Genomic DNA, 23,446 nt, shown 5'->3' with positions numbered 1-23,446 from the left:
GAGCGGATTATAAATAGTATTAATTGACTGACAAGCTCCTAGTGATCAATTCAGTATGATTCTAGACAAAAATAGCTTAGGACGCAGCTAATATTTTCCTCTTTCTATTCAGAAATAGTTTTCCGTGGTCATATTTATGTTCCTATGTTACATTAAGTACGGTACCCAACAGGAACTTTGAAACTGGCCATACACTTCATTAAGCTCTCAGAGGTACGATTAGCGTAGACAAAATGAAAATTTAATTTACCGAACGTCCACTCAAACAATTTGGGTATGTCACTACACTGAAAATTACAAAATAAAACAATTCTCAAAATTTATTATTTCTGGGATTGCGTTTAGATCTACATGCTGAGCTTGGTTTATACTAAAAAATTAATAACTTATTTTAACCTAATTAACGAGTCTACTTTCCACGAGATGATAAGGGGTCTTGAGACCCTTGAAAACTGACCTACAAATGGCGATCGTCATCTCCACGCTTTGCGATAAGCCAGCCACCGCCACCACATACAGCGAGTTATCGTATGTAACTAAATACGACGAATCTACGAGACCGCTGCTAAAATAAGCCACGTTCTTCCTTGTCTCTTCGCAGTACGCGTCCGCAGCCAGCGGTGCCTGTGGCGACGGCGTTGAAGGAGTTTGCCGCCCCTTCATGCGCACTCACGCGCTCAACGAGGACGGCGGTCCCCGATCTGGCAGCTCGGACCCTGAGTACACATCCAGCAGCGAACAATCCTGCGACACGGTCATCTATGTGGGACGACACCAAGACTTCACCGACAACGAAGGTCCACCGGTGGGAGGCCCATCATCGCTGCATGCTGTGCTTTCGGCACCCACGCCACATAACTCGCCCGCCCGGACTATCCTCTCAAAGACCCCCGACTCTCCGGCGCGGAGCTGTAACGGCACCGTTGGAACCACTACGAGCCGACCAAGTTCATCAGCAGCTGGTAAAGCGGAGAGCGTAGCTAGCCCCAAGGCCGTGCGGCAAGACAACAGTTCCTCACCTACCGTTAACGAGAGTCCGCATAAAACGAGCCAGCATAACTCTTTGAAGAAGGTGCATCGAAGTCCCGCCAAGGACGCAGCTAAAGAAACCGTCAGCAATGAGAAACGAACGAGTGACGAGCTCTGGATCGACGGCCCGCGGTTCTCGAAGCCACGTTTCGACTCTAGGACTCTGCAGCAGCTCCAGAAAGAACAGTGGGTGGATGGACCCGCGGCGGCGGCAGCGGCCGCGACTGCTCTGTATGGTTACATGGACGATCACAAAAAGAACATGGTGGAGCGTTGGGTGCACGAACATTCCCGCTACGTGCAGAGTCCCGGAGGTAGCAAAAAGCTGAGGAGTTCGAAATCTGGCAAAGTACCTCAAGCGGACGCCGAATCGAGTGCTAATTCAACGCCAGAGCACAGAAAAGCAAGGGCGCACCAGGAGCACAAAAGAAAGAACTCTCCAGAGAGGTTATGTGGCAGGGAGTCTGTTGCTCGCACAGAGGACAAGCAAAGCACGAAACACGTTAAAGGAGCGGGATCATCTCAGGCCAGTCGTCACAACCTCGAAGGAAACAAGGCTTCTTCGGTTCAGGAGAAGAAACAAGATGTGCACATGGTTTCATCCGAAGAGGAGCAGCTGGAATCTGTGCAGATGCAAGACTCTTGTCTTCAGGTTACGGAAGAGGAGATCCTGGCTGCCACATGTGGCTGGCCATCGGCAGGTGACGAGAATCCGTTGCCCGAGGTAGATCAAGGCAGCTCCAACGGCGGAAGTCAGGGAAGTCATCCTCTCAGGGTTCTCAGTGATGACGGGCTTAATCTGCCATCGTCCTTCACAGACTCCAGGTCCGTAAGCGTGGACCTGAACCGCGTTGGCGTCGGAGACGACACTGACTTCTTGGGACACGTCTACGGGGGACTCACCTGGAGACTCTTGCAAGGGACGCTATTGCAGCGCCGGAAGGAACGGCGCAGAAGACTTTACGGTGACGACCTTAGCACGGCCGTGAAGGGAGATGTGCTTGCTGAGAAACTGGAGCGGATTGCAAGGCTCAGAAAGCTGACGTCGCCTTATTTTGACAACAACAATGAAGGAATTCCCTCACTCCTCGTGATGCGCAGTGGGGCTTCCAGTCCTACTGCAGGGCGTTATGGAAGCTTGCCCAATCGGAAACAGAGACCGTTGCGGAATTCGTTCTGTGACGATAATGACGGTTCAACGGATGGAAGCGACTGCGCAGATGTCACCAGTACAAAAAGTGAGCCTGCTGAGTTTGACTTAGACAAGTACGACATCCAGCGGCTAAACATAAAGCCGATGAACGGCCTCAAACTGGAAGCGTTTTACAACAGCATTCAGAAGTCCAACACTTCGTTGATGGGCAGCCAGGAGCTGTCTCCTCCAAAACTCTCACCTCATGGCGACGCACTATTTCAGTCCTACTCCGACAAGTTGGACCTCTTGGCGAAGGACTTTGGAGTGTTCCCCAACAAACTCGAGCCAGCTGTGATAGACGTGCAGCCACAGAGGCGGTTTTCACTCGGAAACGCCAACATAGCTTGCGCCGAAACACCAGCCGTTGTAACGAGTCAAAAGGTCCTCTTGTACCCCGACGGCTTTTCGGATTCTTCCGTAGACGCTTCGGGGGACTGTGTTTCGCCCGCTGTCTGTTCCTCTGTCAGACAGCAGAGGCGGCTAAGCAGAGAAGGACCCGACGAAGAAGGCGCGAAGACGTGTCAAAAAGAGGACCACGCTCCGGGCTTAACGGAAAAGCCCAGCATGAGGCTGAACAGGATGGTTAGTACCTCCCGCGGTAGCCCAAATCAGCATCCAAAGTCAGAACACTCGTCGCCCAAACGAGCGGTTGTATCCAGTCCAAAGCTTTCCCGGAAAACAGCGAGTAATAATTCCGTTCCAGCGGCGCCTGCCAACCTGAAATCGCACATTCAGCCTGTTGCGCGCGCAATAGCCAGCCCCACGAGCAGTTCCTGTGGTACGCTCACTGGATGCTGTAGTCCAACGCGTAGCCGGTCCGGTGCGAAGAACGCGAGGCCTCCCGTAATTACGAAGGGACCATGCGCAAATGGCAAGCACTGCGAGACAAAAAATCGCAAGGGGCATAAGACAACCGCAGCGCCTAACAACGGCGAAAGCAGCGACAATCCATTGTACCGCAGTGTTTCTACTCCAAGCACTCCGTGTTGTGCGGACACAAAACCTAACGACATCCAGAGAGCCAAGACCTTGGAACCGGACGCTTTGCCGTCCCCTTATGCGACTGTCACTCAAGCCAGGCCGACAGTGCGGGAATCCAGCAGCGGTCATGGAAGCAGCGACTCAAGCAGCTTTAAGGGCGTTATGAAAACGATCCAGGTGGTACAGTGTTCCGGAACCAGCAGTGGCTACGAGAGCATCATCATGAGGGACAGCACGCCCGCGTCCTCCAGCCAAGATTCGGGCAGTGAAAAAGGCCACAAGGACTGCAGGGGACGCAAGGGGTCTCGCAAAGGCGTGCAAGGTAAGGTTTGTTTCTTGAAGTCTCTGGAACCTTGACCTGCAGCTTCGTAAGAGGGTCAATTATCGAGTGCTTGAAGCTCTAGAGCTAATGCACCTAGCATGAGGGATTGCGAGCACTGAACCACGAGAAAGAAGAACTACTGAGCGTTGTGGCGCCACAAAAAAAGAGGTATTTAGGCACATTCAATACTTCTTTATGAAAATAAAACAGGGTGTTTTCTTTTTCTAAGAATATAACATGAAAAAAAAAAAGCTGTGAAAGCTGCACTTCCCTATTGGAAAATCTCGATGATGGAAAGATGACGGAAAAGGCTCATACAAGCGTAACCGTAATATGGGACATCCTATACAAGCGAAAAAGGCGGCTCCAGTATAGTGGAATAAGGCGGAACGATACAGGTGGGCGGAACCATACAAGCGTGTCGTATTATGGGACATCCTATACCAGCGTAGTGGATATAGGCGGAACCATGTAGGCAGACGGAACCATACATGCATAACGTAATATGGGACATCCTATACCAGCAAAAAGGCGATACCAGCATGGTGGAGCCATATGGCTCCAGCGTGTTGGTTTCGCCTTTTCACTGTTGTACAGGGCGATTTAGTTTTAAGCTTTACATATATGTTTAGAAAGGTCGTGAAAGCTATATTAATGCGGTTTGTGCAGGCGAGTTATACGGCCAGGCGTACGTAGTATAGGGACCTAGTCGTAACGATCAGTCAGATAATTAAATACAATTTGTTAATCAACTTTTTAATTAGTGAAAATGAAAATATGGTTTCAATTAGAAACTTGCTGAGTCATTGAAAACCACAAAATCAAGTCTTTTTAAAAGGATATAATTCAGGGGTAGCGTTTTATGCATTCTGTAAGAAGCTTTATTTGGACGAGTTTCTAGGTTTCAGTTTCTTATCAGAGCTCATCTCTGCGCCCACGGTCCTGTTCCCCAGGGGCATAGACACGCAACACACATGCGCCTTGCTTCCCTTCATCCTACGAGGGAGGCGAGGGGGCGGCTTCGCACTGCGGTCACCGGGCAGCTGGACCGCAGGTGCAAAGATGTGCTCTGGTAAGAAACCGAAGTCTGGAAATGCGTCCAAATTGACCATTTTTTTATAACGCCATAAAATGCTACTCGTCTTATATCTTTACAAAGAAAATTGATTTAGTGTGTTTTGATGATGCTTAGCAGGTTTCTAATTGGAACCATGGGTCTATTTTCACTTATTAAAAATTTCACGAACATACTATACTTAGAGAGAGGCTGAAGCAGTTTTGTATTTGAGAAAACACTTTTAAGTCTCCTTCATTCGACCTCCAGAATCTCAAATATCAAAATTATTTGCTAATTTAATTAATCAAGGCTGCATAGTCATTTTTAAAGCGCTGTGAAAGCACCTCCCTAGAGAGCGACGTCACAACAGCAGCTTTCAAAATCTTTGTTCACGCATCTTCAGCGCCTATCAAAGCTATGCACGCACATGCTATTTTTTAAAAGGGCAGAAAAATGTGTCACGACTGGTGCCAGTGCCGGAGAATATACCTAGAAAACTTGCGATTGGACGCGCGGCCCTTAAGCGACACACGCTTGGCGGCCGAAAGGTCTTCTTACGATGTCACTGTTGGTGGGATGTTTTTTGTGTTTTCTCACGTTTAGTTATATCTTTGAGGAAAACGAACGGGACATTCAGATTCGCGGGATAAAACTACGCTAGAATGAACCTCCATCTAGTTTTCTGAAAGAAGTCTGGCACATCTCTGTAATAAGCCGACGGATCATTACAAATTAGCCTTTTATACTATGCCGCCCTGGCCATATAACTCACGTGCACAGACTGCGTAAATGTAGCTTTTACGGCTTTTTTAAAAAAAATCTGTAAAACATTGAAAAAAAACTGTAGAATGTCCCCCAATACGATACGATTGTATGGTTCCTTCCCCGCTTGCATTGTTCAAGAAAGACTTGTGGACATCCAGCGTTTCATTGGAATGCTGGATGTCAGCGAGTCTCTACATCAGTGAGTGGTTTCAAACAAGCATGGTGTTTGCACACCAGTAAGCTCTTATCCGAGGCTCACCAGGACCACTAAGAGCAGAGGCGAAATGTCGTGACCTGGTAAATTTGGTTGCAGGTATTTATTTTTACAAGAACTGCATGCAGCAAAGCTTAACTTTGCTTAAAAGAAGATTATTAAAAATTCAATACTGAACAATGGTGTCCCTTGAGCTGTCAGACCAAACTCCCACTCTTGCCACTCAGGAGTTCCTAACTTGTGCGTAGAGGATCAGCACAACCCAGATTTGTGCTGCGAGCGCACCTGCAATATAAAAGTTGAATAAACATGAGATGAAATATGAGACGTTTACAATTCTCTGTAACGTGAAATTAGAGCACAGATCTTGAAGAGGAGGATGGGAAGGTATGCCCCTCCTCCCCCTCCCCTCCTCCTCTTCTGCTCCCTCCCATTTAGCAGGAAACTTCCCTGAATTTAGCGGGAAAATTTCCCCACTAAATTTAGCTGGTTAAGTTTCCCACTAAATTTAGCGCAGAAATTGATGTCACATGACCTCAACACAAATGCAGTTTTTCCGCTAAAAGTAGCAGGGAAAATGACGTCGCATGACCGTGTCACGTCAGCCATAAAAAAATTCAGTTTCTCAGCTAGACTTAGCGGAAATATTAACGTCACATGACCACAACATTAATTCAATTTCCTGCCAAGTTTAGTTGGGTGGTTACGCCGACAGCGACGCCGCAAAACGCGGAAACGGGTGCTAAGAGCTGCGCTAAAAACTAAATGCATCAGGTGAAATAAAGTGAACATTAGAGATACTGTAAGAAAAAGAAGAGAATCTAAGATACCGTTCTCAGATCCTTCCTTTTGTCCGTTCTCAAATGTTTTGATTTCAAGAAATGTTTATCTCTTTATTCATACCCAGAGAACACCTCCCAGTTTCAGCATGAATGCAATAAGTCAATGCAGACTAGACCTTGTAAACTATAATCCACATGAAAATTAATGTTTGCCACATAGTCATGTATGAGTCAGTGGCTCAGATGGTTTGCACTCGCAGTCATGATCTGTCGTGTCACTGTCATGACTGCGGGTGCAAACCATTATTTGTTTTGTCTATTGTTCTTGAGAGGCACAAAGATAGGACTGTTAGCGAGATTATGGAGGCTGACACTATAAATAGTTCCGGCACAAGTTGTGTCAGTGTGGCGTCAATTGACTTGGCGGATAAGGATTTGGCGTACTTGCGGTCCGTGGCAGGGCCACGGATTGGTTGAGATGTGGTGCGGTGACACAGTCCGTTTCTACGCTGAGGTTCTTGAATTAAATCAGTTGAAAGTTAGCGCTCTGTTGTGTCTGTCCTTCATATGTCCCCGTCTTCCAAGCGCAATCATATTTTCTACCGCACTTTTTAACACTAATAGAAAGCCTGTAGTGGGCCACAACTTAAGCAGTTTTCACTTCATTATAAAGAGCAATTACACATATGTGAACCATGAATATAGGCCTGCACTGAATTTTTTTCTTAAGCTGAACGTGCTATGCTCTGTTTACTATATAAATCTTTGCAGAGCTGACAATGTGCAAGTTCCTGTTTTTTTATATTTCACATGTCCCGACTGGTGAGTGTGGTAGGGACATAAGATTGATGACACCAACGAAACACAATGATTATTTTAAGAATTTGTTTGGGTATAGCACGAGCAAGGAGATCTGCGGGAAGTTATTTCTGTGACACCGTCGAACCTACATCCGCGGGCTTTAAGTTCACATGTTAATCATGTCTGCAGACTCCTTTTTGTAATTGGAATTTCATCCAACCCAAGATTTGAATATGTTTTTTTTTTTTCATTTTAGGCTTAGTAGTGCTTTTGCTGTTCTATTAATAGGTAAGAAAAATGCTTATTTCAAGTGGCATACCTAACACCTGGTGGCACGAGGACTTCCCTGTCGTGACGCAGACCGAAAGTCACAGCCAGGGAGATACTGCGATGCTCTTGTTGCTGGGATTACCTCCCCCATGGTCCTGCCCAGACCACAGAAAAAGATTGAGTCCAAGCTTGTGGCCACTAGGATCTCCAGATCTTGAGGCACCCAAGTAGCTGAAAATAAAAACAAATCACAATCAAGTACTTGGCAGAGCTACATTAGAATGGCTAGCATATTCTTTCGTGATCAGCACATAGATCCTCTTATTTTAGTCATAGTCACCCCCCAGGACAAAGCTACGTAGGCGTTAAAATGATGGGTACCGAATTTAGGTGAATGATCAAATGCATTCATTTAACCCCCTTTCGCCCCAACCTGAGACTTCTGTCAAATATTCACATTCAACTGTAAAGACTACAAATAAAACTACTACTGCAATGCAAAGCCGTATAGTGGGAGAGTTTAGCCAGCGGGTGTGGCAACGAAGGCGCCGGAGAGGAGGAAAGGGAGGAAAACGCCGAAGGAGGGAGAGAGAAGGCAGCAGAGAAACAAAGAGGAGACGACCACCATTTTGACGCAAAGCTGTCTGCACGGAGCACTGTTGAGGCTACGTGTCGTCTGCTACGGGCTTATTTATTTTTTTTGCCTAAATAAAAGTGCGTTCAAACATGGAGGAACTTCTTTCTTTAGGTTTTTAAGCCACCGAGGAATAACACTATATCATTTTATTGCCAGAGCCTGCCAAATAAAAGGAAAGAACCGAAATTTGAATATCGATCCCATGCCGGGCGAATGAATGAAAATGGCGGGCCTCCCCGCTCAGCTGGGAGCAGCCTAGAGTTCACGCGCATGCGCTCACACCTCTTGCTCTGTGCCGCGGGCTGATCAGCTCACTCGGAAGGGAGACGTTACGGCAGCGAAATCATAGACTGCCAGACTCTCCCCATATATGGCTCTGCTGCAATGGAAAGATTTTCCTACCCTCGTGCTCAGCGAGTGTCGACTGTGGATACAACTCCGGTTCATACACTGGCTGAACATGAGGGTAGAGTGTACCAGCAGAGGGCAGGTGTCTGTATACAAAGAGTTTAGTTGGCACACCAAGAGGCTAACGAATCAGAATGGGTACCACTCTGAGCAAAATGCCAAAAAAGCGTGGATCTCGGCTTGACACTAACAGCGGCACACAGTATCTATTTTAGTGACAAAGGGGTACTAAATCATTATTTTCAGCTTCCTAACTAAACTAAATATTCTTCCCGGCTTGCTTTTTAGGAAAATCTCCAAATTTACAAAAACTACTAAGACAACGTCTAAAAAAAAAAGCAATGGCAAAACCAGCAATTGAATTCGCCTGCTCTCCAGTAGCAGGACATCTATGGCAGGCAGACCTGCAGAATGAGCAAGCAGTTTGAGAAACAGAGTATGTCCTATGTATAATTTTTTTTTATGCTGCAAAGCAAGCGCTGGAAGGAGGTTTCACGACATTAACGAAATTTCTTGCAATCAGTTGAGAACAAATTAGAGCAGTGAACTTGTCCTTGCTTCTGGCATAACGTCTTAGTGTTGCCCATGGAAACTCACATAAATTTGAAAATAAAAACAAAAAAGACTAACCTTCATAAAAAAATCTAACTTTGGCAAAGAAAAGTTACCTTGGAAAAAATATGTACAATACAGTTGTACAGCGTGCATTTGTGTGCTTAACCAATTTTGAGGCAAATCGGCGACAATGAAAAGAAGACGTTTGAGTACAATTAAGGGAAAGACAGAAAGGATGCATACCTACAACAAAAACATTTAGAACGACCACGGGCAGGAAACTCTGGTGAGGCTCTCGGAGTGACTCCCTCATATGGGCCTGTGCAGACCACGTAGAACAAGATCGGTCAGAGCTTGCAGCCATAAGGTGCTTCATACCATGAAGTTACAGAAGCGGGTGCAATTGGAAGCAAAGTGCATTTCATTTCTCTGAAAAACGAAGAGTTTAATAGGTAGCTTGCATTCATAAGGTGATACAGTCATGAATGCACAGACTTTTCAATGCAGCGCTATATCACCAACTTGTTAACCATGCCGGGCAACACTAAAAACTGAGAGCATTATTTTAAACTATCTCAGCTTAAAGTTAACCACGACAGAAGCTTCAAGCCATCCTTGCAAATTCAGTGCACAAAGCAAGCCATGTGACCTAGTTGGACGCCATGGTACGTCGAGCTTATAATCATGCGTCATGCTGTTTTTGCTGCAAAGGCTTGTAGTTTCAAAAGTGGTCCAGCTTAAAGAGACTAAAAGTATAGACGTTTATGAGTGGGGCCCTCATTTAGTCTGCAGCTACATTGCGAAATAGGACGTTCCAACCGGGATGTTTGCTGCCTGTAACCACACGACCAGCTTGTGCCCAGCGATTGTTCGAGCTGAATACATGTCCTCGACAGTGCCATTATTTGACAAGCATTTCTATGACTGTTAAACATGACTGACTTACAGAGAGACTCCACCTCAACGACTAATGACTTGGGATACCTAACTGAATACTGATATATCAACTAAATGCAAAACAATTACCTGGCAAGCATTAAATTTTTCAAGAGGCTGGGTCGACTCCGCATTAAGTTGAAGGAGTCGATGCGTAATAGGACAATACAAACAAAAATATGCCTTAGAATTCCTTTTGCACCCCCAAAATGATGTGTTTTTGAAGGTAAGGTACACAATGTTCTTGATTTAGAAAGTGCCTCAGCTGTACAAATGCATATGCAATAAGGGCACTTGCCAAGCCTATTCTACTCAGCTCTGTGCAGGTTGAGCTAAGTTAGATAATAGAAGTACATGCTCACTGACACCATCAGAAAGGCAGGGAGAAGTCTCCGTTGTTCGACCTCCAGCCCGTCTGCTACCTTCGATGACGTTTCAGCGCCTGATGAGCCTGGAGCGAGCACATCTGTCTAAAGCGGGGTGAAAAGCACAAGCATGTGCTGGAGGACGCCCAGCCATTCTCTTTTTGTCATCGGCTATACTACATATTTTTAGTAAGACATATTTTTAAGTGAGGAAAAGTACTGCAAATATGCAGTCCACCTTAAAGATAACAACAGTTGCCATTCACCATTTTCCGAATAAGTGCTCCCACGTACCGGAACATCTACACATGTGGTGCGTGAGTAGGTTCAGGACTGAGAGGCTAGAAAACGAAGCGCTCGCAAGGCTTGTCTGGCCCTTCCAACCATGCGGGTACATTCGTTGCAAGTTCCCGATTTGTAGACAAAATGATTTAGAATGAGCAAATCTTGTCTACGCCCGAGGTAGAACATTGAATTGCGATTCCCCCATATTGTGCGAACCATCCTTCAAACTGCGGTACCACCTGCAAATAAACTATGTAGTGCTGCGGCACGCGTCCTTGCTGCCTGCTTCAGAGGAAAACCACTGCTCGTGTTGAAGACGACATCCCACAGTGGACAGGCAACAATTTTTAACGAACAAAAACAAAATTGATATCATTCAATAGACACAGATAGGCTCACAAAGTGTCGGCACCATGATTGTTGTTGTTGGTTTTACTCTTGCATACAAACAAAGGTGACTTCCTCTCTCCTCCATGGACAGTAAAACCCCCTTATCTTGGTGGCCCCTATTTCTTCTCGAATCGGTCACAGAGGACATAATCGCAGTCACTGAATTCCGCAAAATTAAAGGCCGCGAAAAGTAAAGGTTCGCCAACATTAAGGGGTTTACTGTTCTTCTGAGTGTCACATGATGTTAACATTTCAAGGAGGCTGAAGGTATTGGTTTAAGAAAAAATTGACCTATGAAAAAAATGCCCTTCTCCAGGTTAGGCACGCGAGGTTCTTTTGCACTACCTATAAGGTGGCAAGTTTATTTCGGCAGAGCTTTTGGTAAAACGGAGTCACAAAAGTAGCTATACTTGGCGTCAACTATTTTGTGCTGCATTATAAAGCCAGAGTAGATTCCACAGTGCGTGCTTCAGCAGAGCACTGTTTGTTGCGAGAGCATATGTGGTTTAGTGTTGCATCCCATTTGCATAATCTAGAGAAACTAGCGCTGACAGAGTTGGAGCACTCCAAATATTAACAGCCGACTGTAGAAGCATTGAGAGATGCACACATGCGAACTGTGCATTTCTTAAAGGTGGGTCCGAGCAAAGGTAAAAACAATATCTATACTTACGGCGGCCATACTTGCCTTTCCCAAGCACGACCACTTTTCCCTCGGTAGCACCATCCAGTAAGAAGCACCAGCAACACGCCCATGAGACGCCGCCGCCTCCTGGATTGAATGACGACCCGCCTGAGGTCTTGGAAGGAGATCTGGAACACTGCTTTAGGCCAGATGTTGTATCTGGTGGGGCAGAGACTAAAAGCAAAAATTAACAAATTTATCTGAAGCGCTACATTCCTATAGGACAGCAGTATTTTTTTTAGGCCAGTGACTCGCTTTATTTAAACACAAATGGTTGGTTTATATGATGAACCATCAGCCCCTATTTTTCTTAAGTGTAACGCAGTGTCTAACGTTACGTCCGACGGAACCCGAAATAAAAATTTAAGTTACGCCCAACGTAACTGTCAAGCATTCGAGTTACGTCCGACGTAACCCAAAATAAAAATTAAAGTTACCGTATTTACTCGAAAATAGGTCGAACTCTATTTGTTGGACCCACCGAGAATAAAAAAAAAAAAAAAAAAAGAAAAAAATTCAAATATAGGTCGACTTTTTTTTTATTTTTAAGAACAGGGGAAATTTTGGGCAAAAGAAAGAAACCTTTATTTACATCACTTCACAGCTTGGTAGACATCCTCGCAAATCCGCCACAATACTTCACTGACACCGTTGTAAAATGACGACAAGAAACGAAAGAAGGTGCGAAGCGACGGAAGACAAACTACAAAGACGCAAACAAAGCCGCCGTGTCGCCATGAGCAACACGCGAGCCGAGCCGCCTCAAGCAACTAACAAAAGTAACATCTTTCTTTTTTTCTTTTTTTGTGCGCGTTTGCGAGGATGGAGGACAAAGTGCATGGCGCATCGCGTTCCTCTCCTTCCCCATTGCCCAGCAAGGGGAACGCTAGAGGTGCGATGGCGAAATCCAATGCCCCAAGAGGTGCGCGCGATAGCGGCATCGGCCACCGCTGTTGTTTTCGGTTGTTTAACAAAAGCTTTTGGAAACAAGAAGCGGCGCAGCTCTACGGCAACGCCGGCTCGGTGACTCGATAGCTTCATGCCTCCGGTACGGTCGCAAAATTTGGTCGCGAATGTAGGTCGAAATTCTTTAGTCACGATTTCCGAAAAAAAAAAAAATAAATAAAAGAAAAGAAAAAAAAAAGGTCGACATATATTTGAATAAACACGGTAGTCAGCTGCGCGACGAGACACACATTATGAAAGCGATTGGTGCGAGCGATCAAGGTGATGAGCGACGTTTTCTAGAAGCCCAGGAACCGAGCGGCGCAAGCAGCGAGAGTGAGAAATCTTCGTCGCTCGGCGCCGGCACTCGTAGCTTCTCGTCGTCGCTCGTCTCGTTGATCGCTATATTGCTTACATGCTGTTCAGAAAGGTGCTCTAAGTGGTTACCATTGCATTGGGACCAGCCTCGCATCCAACCGTAACCAGTCTTGACTTTTTTTTTAAGCCGCCCAGGTAGAAGTTAACATCGTACATACATACATCGTTTTCAAGCATGGCTCCTCGTTCATTGCTCGATTTACTTTTTCGTAAATGACAAACCGCAATGAAGCACAATTATTCTAGTTCAAAATTGTCACGAACACTTGGCACGCATGCTTACACTGTAGCGCACCTAACGTAATTTAAAAGTAGAACGAAAACGGGACGAGATTCGCTTACCGCTTCACGGAAACAGTCCTTCGGATCCTAGGCCTAACGGCCGAAATCAGAAGTCGCCTGCGGTCCGGCGATCGGACGAGTTGAGCCGGCCGCGCTGTGCTGACCCCGGCTGACCACGCCTGGTTGAACCATGAGAGGCGTCGTCGAGTTGAGAGCCAGAGACGCAGTAGAAACGGACCGTAAAACATCTGTCCCGTAAAACGCAGAAGGAGCCAGCGCCAAAACCGCTACGTCTGGCTGCGTCGCCATCTCCGCGACGACCGGAAGTGTGTAAACCGGGACTGGCCGGGAAGTTAGAAAAGGCGCGGCAGCGGAAGCCACTGGGCGGAAGCTTTACGTTTCGGTTTCGCTTTTCTCCGACATCGGCCACGGTCGCGGGCTGGTATGTTTGCGGTTGGTTGCGACGACGCGAGGGGCCACGAAAAGACGCCGAGTTGGCCGAGTACGAGTCACGGCCCACGATACGAGCAACGGGCCATTTGCCCCTGTCGACCGGCGATGCGGTATCCGCGGCTTAGTGTCACGATCGGTTTGTTGCCGTGCACGTTGACTCAAAGCTCGAAGTTATGCAGTTCCGTCAGTTCCGTTCCGGCACCAGCCGCACCACGTTTTCCGGTGCATCGCACGTGGAGGCCTTTCGACGCATTCAGTGAACGTAAAGATCGCGCCCGCTGTCTTCGGTGCTGTGGAAGAAGTTGGGAGACGGAAGAAGCATCAAAACCAAGGCGTTTAGGACTCCAGTCCGGGCCGCCGGTCCACTCTGAACGAGAGGCGACGTGTGTGTGCACGCTTTGAGGAAGCCTCCACGTTTCGCCGCGCCAGACCTCGCCGATCGCGACCAGACCCCGAGTCCGAGAGGCTCTTGCGCAGCCAGGAACGGCAGCGAGGTAGGAGCTGCTCGTTCTGCGCAACCATGCAGTGCTCTACAGTGATCGGAGCTCTCGGTGTCATGCGTGCTTGCACCGAAGCCTTTGTGACCCCTTCGGACGCGCAAGTCGTACTTCGCAAAGGTTTGGACGGGGCCGCCCTCACCGAGCAGCTCCGCTAAATTCCGCTTACTTATGATCGCAATAAAAGCTTGCGTTTGTTCTCGGGAAAAAAAATTGCGGGACCGCTCTCCGCGCCGCCGACGAGGTTGGCCGCCACCATGTTCTCAGCTGTTCACTCGCTCCCGCAGCGAGCGCCTTCCGATAATCCTCCCCGTTCCAAAATGCGATGCGATCTTCGTTTACATGGGCTGAATGAATGCGCACTCGCCATCTCGATCCACCTCTGTCTAGCGACTTTAATGCGATGCGCTTTGCGCATTATGCCGTTTACATGACCGCATATTGAATGCGGCAACTGGATTCAATGCGACTAAGTCGCATTCATGTAAACGCGGCTTATGTTATTTTTCGACATGTATGATGTATGTAACGATACCGGTGGTAAACGATGGACGTTTTTGTTGGAAGATGGCGGTCGTCTTTCTGCATGTATGGTTTAGTTATACCGGTGGTCTTGTGGTATAGGCGTTTCGTTGGAAAGATGGCGGTCGCCTACGTCATCGGACGCAAAATCATACCAGCCATACCGAGTCATATCGGCGAGCAAACCGGCTGCCAGTATAGACAGACCCGGAGCCATAGCGGTGCCGGTATCTCCAGTTATGGAGAACGCAAAACCAAACTAGCTGCATGTATAATAACAATAAATTATGGTGGTGTCATACCAGGACTGTACAAGCAGCAGGTTTGTTTCTTGTACGTTTTTCCAATAGGGTTATGTGGTTTGTGCAGATGGGTTATACGGCCAGGGAGACATAGTGTAAGTGGCTAATTGTAACGATCAGTCGGCTAATTAAGTAGAATTTGTCAATGAACCTTTTAAGTAGTAAACATATGCATATGGTTTCAATCCAAAACTTGCTGAGCGTCATCGAAAACCACCAAATCAGTACTTTTCAGGAAGACTCGATCTGAGCACTTAAGAAGCGCAGTTCTGCGCTAAAGTTACCACTCGTGCAGCTGGAGCAAGGCTACACTTTAAGAATTGCCTGCGCGTCTCCTTACCCGCAAAAACACTCGAAGAACCAACCTCTGTTATCTACGAAATCAGCTCAGCGGATGAGGCGGAACATCTATTTAGACCTCAAAATTAAGTATGCGCGGTGGCATTACGCAATGCAAGCATGACGCTCAATTGCATTGCGTAGTACCACAGCGCAGACTTAATTTTGAGGTCTAAATGGATGTTTCACCCCATAATTCGCTAAGCTGATTTCGTTGATCGGAAACATTGACTCTTTGAGTGTTCTGCCGGTAAGTAGACGCTCATGCACAGAGTGCAGTAGTGCAATAAGGCGCCCGCGCGATTTTTCCGTCTCTTATAGCCCCAGCCTTGTGCCTGTTGAACCAGTGGTACATTTAAGGCTCTGTGATACTCCGACGTCGAGCGTAGCAAACGCGGCGTAGCGCAGCGCACAGAGATACTGATTGATCGCAGATATCGATTTCCTGGTCGCCGGTCAATCAAAGGCCCGCGTTCTGTGCTTCACTACATTTGCTGTGCTCAACGTTGGAGTAAAGCAGAGCCTTTAGCACACTGCTACGCTCCCCACGCGTGCAAAGTGCGTCTAAAAGTTATTACTTTGGTGGTTTTGAATGACGCTCACCAAATTTCTAGTCGGGAATATAGGTCTATTGTCACTAATTAAAGAGTTCATTAACAAATTTTACATCAGTAGCCAACGGATCGTTATGATTAGCCCCGTGTACTGTGTCCACCTGGCCGTATAGCTCACCTAGATAAACCGCATAAGTGTAGCTTTCACGGCTTTTAAAAAAAAAAAGTGTACATCCTAGAAAAACTCCGTGTAATATATAAATTTATTTGTGAATTTGAGTTCATTCGTCTTTTCTAGTGTTGATAATGTTACTACGATCATCTGCCAGGATCGCAACACCTGACAGCATGACACGCTGCTTGGTGCAATCAGTCGCCACTACAAGACTACTTCGATGCACGTATCCAACCCTCTGTCAAACTTTTGAAACACTACACCGCAAAACGACGAGAGCACAGTCTTGACATATAAATTAAAATACATGAAGTACATTTTTGTAGCTTTAATTTACAAGGAACAAAACAAAAATCACTTTAAAGATAATAAAGGAAGAGGAGACTATCAGGTGCAAAGCTCTACAACATGCGTTATGATACTAAATTATCAGTGAACAGATGACAAACTCTATTTAGATACCCTTGTTTTCAAATACGTTCATATCTTATGCGATAGTTTACCAAGATTAGCGCTTTGGTTCAGCGGGCGTGGTTTCTTAGCAGTGCCTTGCTCTAGTGCAGGAGTCAGCGCCAGAAGCCGCTCAGCACCAGGCCGCAGTCCCCCGCAGAGTCCTCCCGTGCGTCGGCAGCCGCCCATGCCGGGACTCAGCAGGCACGTCCAGCGCTGGCATCAGCAGCACGGACACGAGCTGCGACCGAGACAGCCTGAAGACGAAGTGGGCTGTGCTGGCCTTTTGTGCTGCAGGCTTCTGGACTTCTACTAGATAGCCACAAAAGAACTAAGCTCTCGCGGTCTGCAAGCGCTCATCCGCTGCAAGACAACGAGCGTGACGGAGGTGCGGAGGTTAGAAAGATTCTGCAGCATCAAGAAGTGTGAATCGAAACTAATATTTGATGCCCATTGCTGAAGGGAAAAGATACAAATTTTAGCGATATATATCGAAGTCACAGTGAACAGAGGAACAGTTCGGCAAGGAGGAAACATTTTTGTGCAGATTAATGACACAAAAAGAAAATAAGTTTCAAATGTTTGAGGGTGCAGCTTGTCAATTTTATACCACGAAAACAAACCTCAGTAGTTGCAGTTGCAAATAACACCATAGGTTGAAGTAAGGCTTGGGTTCCGGCTGGGCCCTGCAAAGTTTTTTTTTTTTTTTTAAGATGCTTTAAATTTTTGACCGCATGGAAGTGCTTTCCTTCGGTGTGGTCAAATACACAATAAGGTAGCAGGATGGTTTCGTTGCCTTCCGGCAAATGTACAGATGGGGAAAAATAAAACTAAGCGAGAATAAGAATCGTCATTCATGAGCATTAGATATAAAATCACGCACAAGTACGTTTTCGGAGCTCTCCGAACCATACAACCCCACATTTTCTGATATTGAAGACGAAAGTAATAAAATATTTGTGGTACTAATGAAGATCGACTTTGAAGCACTGACAAGTTTGTGCCAAGTCTCAAGAAGAGAAACCACATGAAACTATTTCTGCACCAGAGCAAAACATCATATCACTTTTTTCTTAAAGAAAGAGCTACAACAAATGCCGTTTTACACAGAATGTGCATTGCTTTCACACTTCGTGTTTAACGGAGCTTACCTCATTGCCTTGAGCAAAGGATACCCTGTCTTTAGAGACATTGACAATGCGGAGGTCTGCGGAAGTGTGGCCATGAGGAAGCGGGCATTCTGAGGTAAATTAGGATGGTCTAAAGTGGACTAGCATATACTTATGGTTGGAATCGAGAACTTCGTGATTGGGAGTTGCATAAGCTGGCAATAGCACAGAGAACAAAAGAGGCGTGTGTTTTCTGTGAACAAACGCATCTTTTCTTGACAAGAAAGTCTTGACAAGAAAATTATCATGCAAATCGGAGCGCATAAAAATGGCAGAATCTTCAAAATAAAAGTGTCTGTCACATCATGTACATTGATGTGAGCAGCCGTCTATATCAAAAGAAGCTGGAAAGAGATGCCGTTATATTACAGCTCTCATTTAGTACGCGTTTTCTATCCAGCCCCTGGTTTGAACAGTATTATGTATTATGAGGCGACGGAACAAAAGTGTTTTTACACTACGAAAACTCAGCAAGGACTGAAAGCACACGTTTAGCAGCAGTGCCAGTGGCATCGTGCGTCACAGGTCTCACATCAAAATAATGAAAGTGAAGTGTCCGAATTTGTTGTTCTTTGTATGTACTATTAAAGTCGTTATTTTTATCCAGGAGAACCCCCATTCTTGTCTGAGTCACTGTATAGTGCACATTTACTAGTGTTTCGGTTGCACGAAAGACCACATCCATCTGTTGGGATATCACAATGCCTAACGGAAACATTCCCTTGAAGTTCCTGAAGAGCCGCGTATGCATACGTTTTTATTTTGGTGAATGTCTGTCCAGAACACGCGTGGGGCTAGGTGTTTATTACAGTAGCTGATTCATTTTATTCAGCTCATTCTAACGTTATAATGTTTGTGAAGTTTTCTTTATATATAACAATATTAGTTCAAAGGAGTGTGATGGCTTAATGTAAGCTGCAATAATTACTTGTCACTAACCACTTACCAGCAGTTTGCGCTGTCGTTTGTTAAGAGTCCATTGGTGGGTGGAATAGGTGGCATTCAGCAAGGTAAGAAGTTTGGGTGCGTAGTCAGCGCAGGATTACATTTAATTCAATTTGTGTCACCTCGAAGGGAATCTAACCATGCATTATATGAAAGTGAAAGCAAGACATTTGAAGAAGTCGCACTTTAAAAAAAAGGGTGTAGTCGGGTGCATCAGGCGCACATGCACCCTTTTCCTTGAAGATGTACCCTCCGTTACCCAGCCAGTGTACTTGTACACCGACAATGAGCATCCTCCTCTCCCTTAAAAACCTCTAGGTGTATTAGTGCACCCAGCTTAGTACACCGCCACGCTATCCACGCTCCCCGATCAGCTTGAGCTTGGATCGGATAAGGTTGGATCTTTTAGGGCTTTTTGTTTTGGTGGACCCCAAACATGACAGCTTTTATATATTGATTAGAATTAGGATTGTCTCAGAAATGTTTTAAATATGTGCTAGGATAATTATTTCTGTGCGCACGAAAGCTAATAGCTTCGGTTAAAACCGAAGCGGAATCGTTCGAAATCAAACCACGCGTACTAGAAGAGAGAAGTTAACATGGCGACGTAGATCTGCAGAGCGCTGGTTTTGTTGTTAGCACTGTGGTTGTTGGCGGATGGCGGGCAGCGCCTTGACGCTTTTGACGCTATCGTAGCGATTGACGTCAGTGATGCTCGGTGTACTAGAGTGAGCAAAATGCTGGTATTCAAGTCACGACAATGAAATGCCGGCGCTCGTAGACTGCCAACAGGCGCCAAAAAGGTTGGCGATGCTGCGCGGGCGGTTGCTGACAGGCGGTGATGTGGAGGGCAAGCCGAACACCAGAACGTTTTCGCGTTCGCACGGCAAAGGATTCTCAACGATAAAGCAGCGTTCTGCATCATGAGCAAGCTAACGCTGCCCGAGAGTCCCACGCTCAAATTTTAGAATAGCGAACGCGGTAAGTCAACATAGTCGCGATTAATTCTTCATTTTATATTACAATGCGAACAAACGGCGTAAAACATAGTATCTTCAAACTTCCCATTTTTGGTGTCCCTTTTGGGTTGGGCAGTTTCTTTGGAAGTATGAAGCTGTCCTGTTCACTCCGTATTGACAGCAAAGTAGATGCTATGCTTGTTTTAGGCCAATCGGGTCTCCGTGTGGGATCACGTGACTACAGTCTCTAAGCTAGAGATAAGGCAGAGCACGGCACATGCCTGAAGGCGATGGCCATAGATAGCGTCCACTGCATTGCTAACTTTGGGTCGAACCTTCAATAGCATATAAGTGACAATTGGCCTTGAAGAAGCTGCTCTTTTCCTACTCCTCTCTTTTTATTTCTCCCTAAGCTTAAATCATGGAAGAAGGTGCGCAGTCGCCGGACTAATCAACCGGTGTCTTTTTCTATCCGTTGACTCCACTCTCTAGGCGCGGGTAACGGCAGGAGCGTGATCATTTGGTAAAGGTTTCACGGATGACGGAGTAGCTCTTTCCTATCCCGAAATGTTTGTTTCCCGGCCTAGTTCCTTTTGTGTTGTGCTGCGACCAGCGGGGCTGCCGTAGATTTCGTCCGCGACAACGTATTCGAGCGCACCAAGGCTTCCTGTGTTTGAAAAGTCGTATATCGGCCACAAGCGATTTCTTAAAAAAAGTGCAAGGAATGCATATGATGCGGTTCGGCAAATGACTGCTTCTGCAATATCGTGTTGAATCTTCATTAAACCCTTTCTTTTCGTTTTTTAGTTTGTGTGTCTTTTCCGCAGTGCCCGTGTCGACATATATCTGCCATCAAACCTTAGAGTCGTAATATAAATGCAAGGAGTTTTCAAAATAAAGCATATTCCTTGGAGTCCTTTCTCTTAGAATTTAATCCACACATAGTTACAATCACAGAAACGTGGTTACATCGATCCCTTAATACTTGATAGCGAAATTGTCCCACCAAATTACATTATTCTGAGAAAAGACAGAACGACTAGAGGTGGCGGAGTAGCAATACTTCTAAAACGAGGGATCCCCTACGAACATATGCCTGATGTGAAAGATGTTGAATCTTTATGGCGCAAAGTGTCATTCGATTATTATTCTGTTGTTGTAGGTGTCGTTTATCGGCCTCCAAACTCCGACCACAAGTGTCTGTACAACTTATATGATTACATGCAACAACACATTAAAAATCAAAGGATTATTATGGCTGGCGATTTTAATATACCTGAGGTAAACTGGAATTCGCTACAACTTGGCACTGTTACCTCCGATGCAATATTACACATTTTATTTGCGTTTAATCTGTCACAAATCGTCAGAGAGCCAACACGGGTGCAGGGAACGTCCAGCAGTCTGCTTGACCTTGTATTTCTTAGTGACCACTTCCCCCAGAGCCAAGTCGGTGTTGAAGTAGTAACGGGCATATCCGACCATAAAGCAGTTATATGCACCATACCTATACGAACATCTAGGTTCTCATATGGTACCATCAAAACTGTACTTGATTTCAACAGTGCCGATGACGCGTGTATATTAAGTACCTTGCTCATAGATTTTATGATTTCCGTGAACTTTGTGACGAGATAGATGTCAGTATTGACGACATATGGAACGAGTTTAAATCAATTATCACGCACTGTGTTACACAGTTCATCCCAAAAAAACAAAAAATAACAAGAAAGCACAACCCATGGATCACGCGAGAAATTATCCACCTGAAACGCAAACTCAAGCGGCTAAGGAAGTCATCTAAAATACACTCCATCCAGGATAACACCGACTACAAAGCAAAGATTTCAGAGCACTCTAAACTTCTTAAATTAAAAATTAAAGAAGCCAAACATAAGTACTATAACGTGACCCTCCACGAGTTCATGAAAACGTCACCTCGGAAATTTTGGAACCACTTTAACCCAAAAAAGTCTCAAATGAATTGTATGAGCTCCATAGAGGAACAAAAAATGGCAGATGAATTTAACAATTACTTTAAGTCGGTATTTACAGCTGATGATGGCAATGACGGTTTAACTTTACCGCAATGCAACACTGCTTAAAAACTTGGAAGCCTAATAGTTACGGAACCAGGCATATTTGCACTTTTACTCAATTTAGACACCAAAAAAGGTAACGGTCCTGACGAAATTCCGAATATGGTTCTTAAAAGATACGCTGAATGGGTTAGCAAGTATTTAGTGTTAATTTTTAACAAGTGTCTCTTCCTTTCTTCGGTACCCGCCGAATGGAAAGTTGCGAAAGTAATCCCTATACATAAATCTGGCGATAAGACTCTAGCCTCAAATTTTAGGCCCATATCACTTACTTGCACCTGCTGCAAACTTCTCGAGCATATTATTCTCAAAGTCATGACATCATTTGTAGAAAATACCAATATCTTATTCCCACATCAGCATGGTTTTAGAAGTGGACTATCGACCGTTACACAGCTAATTGAGATTCTTCACGATTTCACGATGTGCATAAACAACAGAAGTCAGGTAGATGCAGTGTTCTTGGATCTCTCGAAAGCGTTTGATCGCGTTTCCCACGACAAAGTGATAATAAAACTTAAACATGTTATGGGCGAAGGACCGATAATTGCATGGATTGAAGACTACTTAAAAAATCGTTTCCAATTTGTTTATCACGAGGGACAAAGTAGGCGACCAGTTGCTGTAGTATCCGGCGTCCCACAAGGTTCCGTTTTAGCTCCATTTTTATTTCTTCTTTTCATAAATGACATAGCCGATGGCATTGATGTTAACATAAGATTATTCGCTGACGATTGTATCATATATCAAGAAATTAAGAACCAAGACGATCACATCCTACTAAACAAATCTCTTAAAAAGATTTCCGACTGGTGCGATGACTGGCAAATGGTGATTAACAAAGAAAAAACAGTCTCCATGAGTTTCACGAGAAAGAAAAAGAATGTCTCCCAGCTTCAATATAGCCTTAAAGATGAACCCTTGCATAGAGTCACCGAGTATAAGTACCTAGGAGTCTTGATAACATCTGATCTTAACTGGAACGCACATGTTAAATATGTATTTAATAAAGCTCTCACGAAATTATTCCTTCTGAAGAAAACCTTAAAATGTTCGTCTTGTGAAACAAAACTCCTAGCATATAAAACCCTTATACGTCCAGTGCTTGAATACGCAAATATTGCTTGGTTCCCTCACACGAATATAAACATAAACACACTTGAAAGCCTTCAGAGAAAGGCAATTAGGTTTGTTTACCACAAGTATGGTCGTTCTGACTCCCCCACAGAGCTTCTGAAAAGAGCAGGTTTACAGACCATTACTGACCGCGCAACATTAAATCGTCTGAAATTTCTCTACCTTCTTTTACAAGGCGCCTTTAAGATTGACTCATCCAAGTACGTTCAATTGTCTAACACAAGACCGACTAGACACAAGCACAGCCATACACTTGTTGACTACTCGTTTCATAATAACACTTTTAAACACTCATTTTTTCCCTCTGCCATTAGAATCTGGAATAGCCTTGATCCACACGTGTTCAGTCACGGCACTGTTGAATCATTTATCAATGCAGTCGAAGATGAACTTTTTTCGTAATTATTGGATGTTTTAAATGACGAGAAGTGTTGTTCATTCGTTGTTAAGTGCCTCACATGTATCTTTTTATTATGTACCAATGCCTGCAATAATCCCTTCCGGGATTGGCAGTATTTTGAAATAAATAAATAAATAAATAAATAAATAAATAAATATTTCGG

General features: G+C 45.2%; 1 protein-coding gene across 2 annotated transcripts in view; it reads left to right on the top strand.

Moving 5' to 3' along the window:
• LOC8029628 overlaps positions 1-18,355 on the top strand; it is a 39,570-nt gene extending 21,215 nt beyond the window's left edge. Inside the window, exons 5-6 of one of the 2 annotated variants that reach the window (XM_040211400.2) lie at positions 602-3,527; positions 16,688-18,355. In XM_040211400.2, coding sequence (XP_040067334.2) covers positions 602-3,527; positions 16,688-16,890 — 3,129 coding nt within the window. In that variant the 3' untranslated portion in view covers positions 16,891-18,355. Of the gene's footprint in view, positions 1-601; positions 3,528-16,682 lie in introns of both variants that reach the window. The other variant, XM_042288058.1, reaches the window with a different exon arrangement.
• Positions 18,356-23,446: the final 5,091 nt, after the last annotated feature.

Source organism: Ixodes scapularis, unplaced genomic scaffold (genome assembly GCF_016920785.2).
Source record: "Ixodes scapularis isolate PalLabHiFi unplaced genomic scaffold, ASM1692078v2 PGA_scaffold10__122_contigs__length_95168666, whole genome shotgun sequence".
In the NCBI taxonomy this organism is placed as follows: domain Eukaryota; kingdom Metazoa; phylum Arthropoda; class Arachnida; order Ixodida; family Ixodidae; genus Ixodes; species Ixodes scapularis.
The sequence above is the reverse complement of the archived record's forward strand: the minus strand, read 5'-3'. Positions and strand labels throughout refer to the sequence as shown.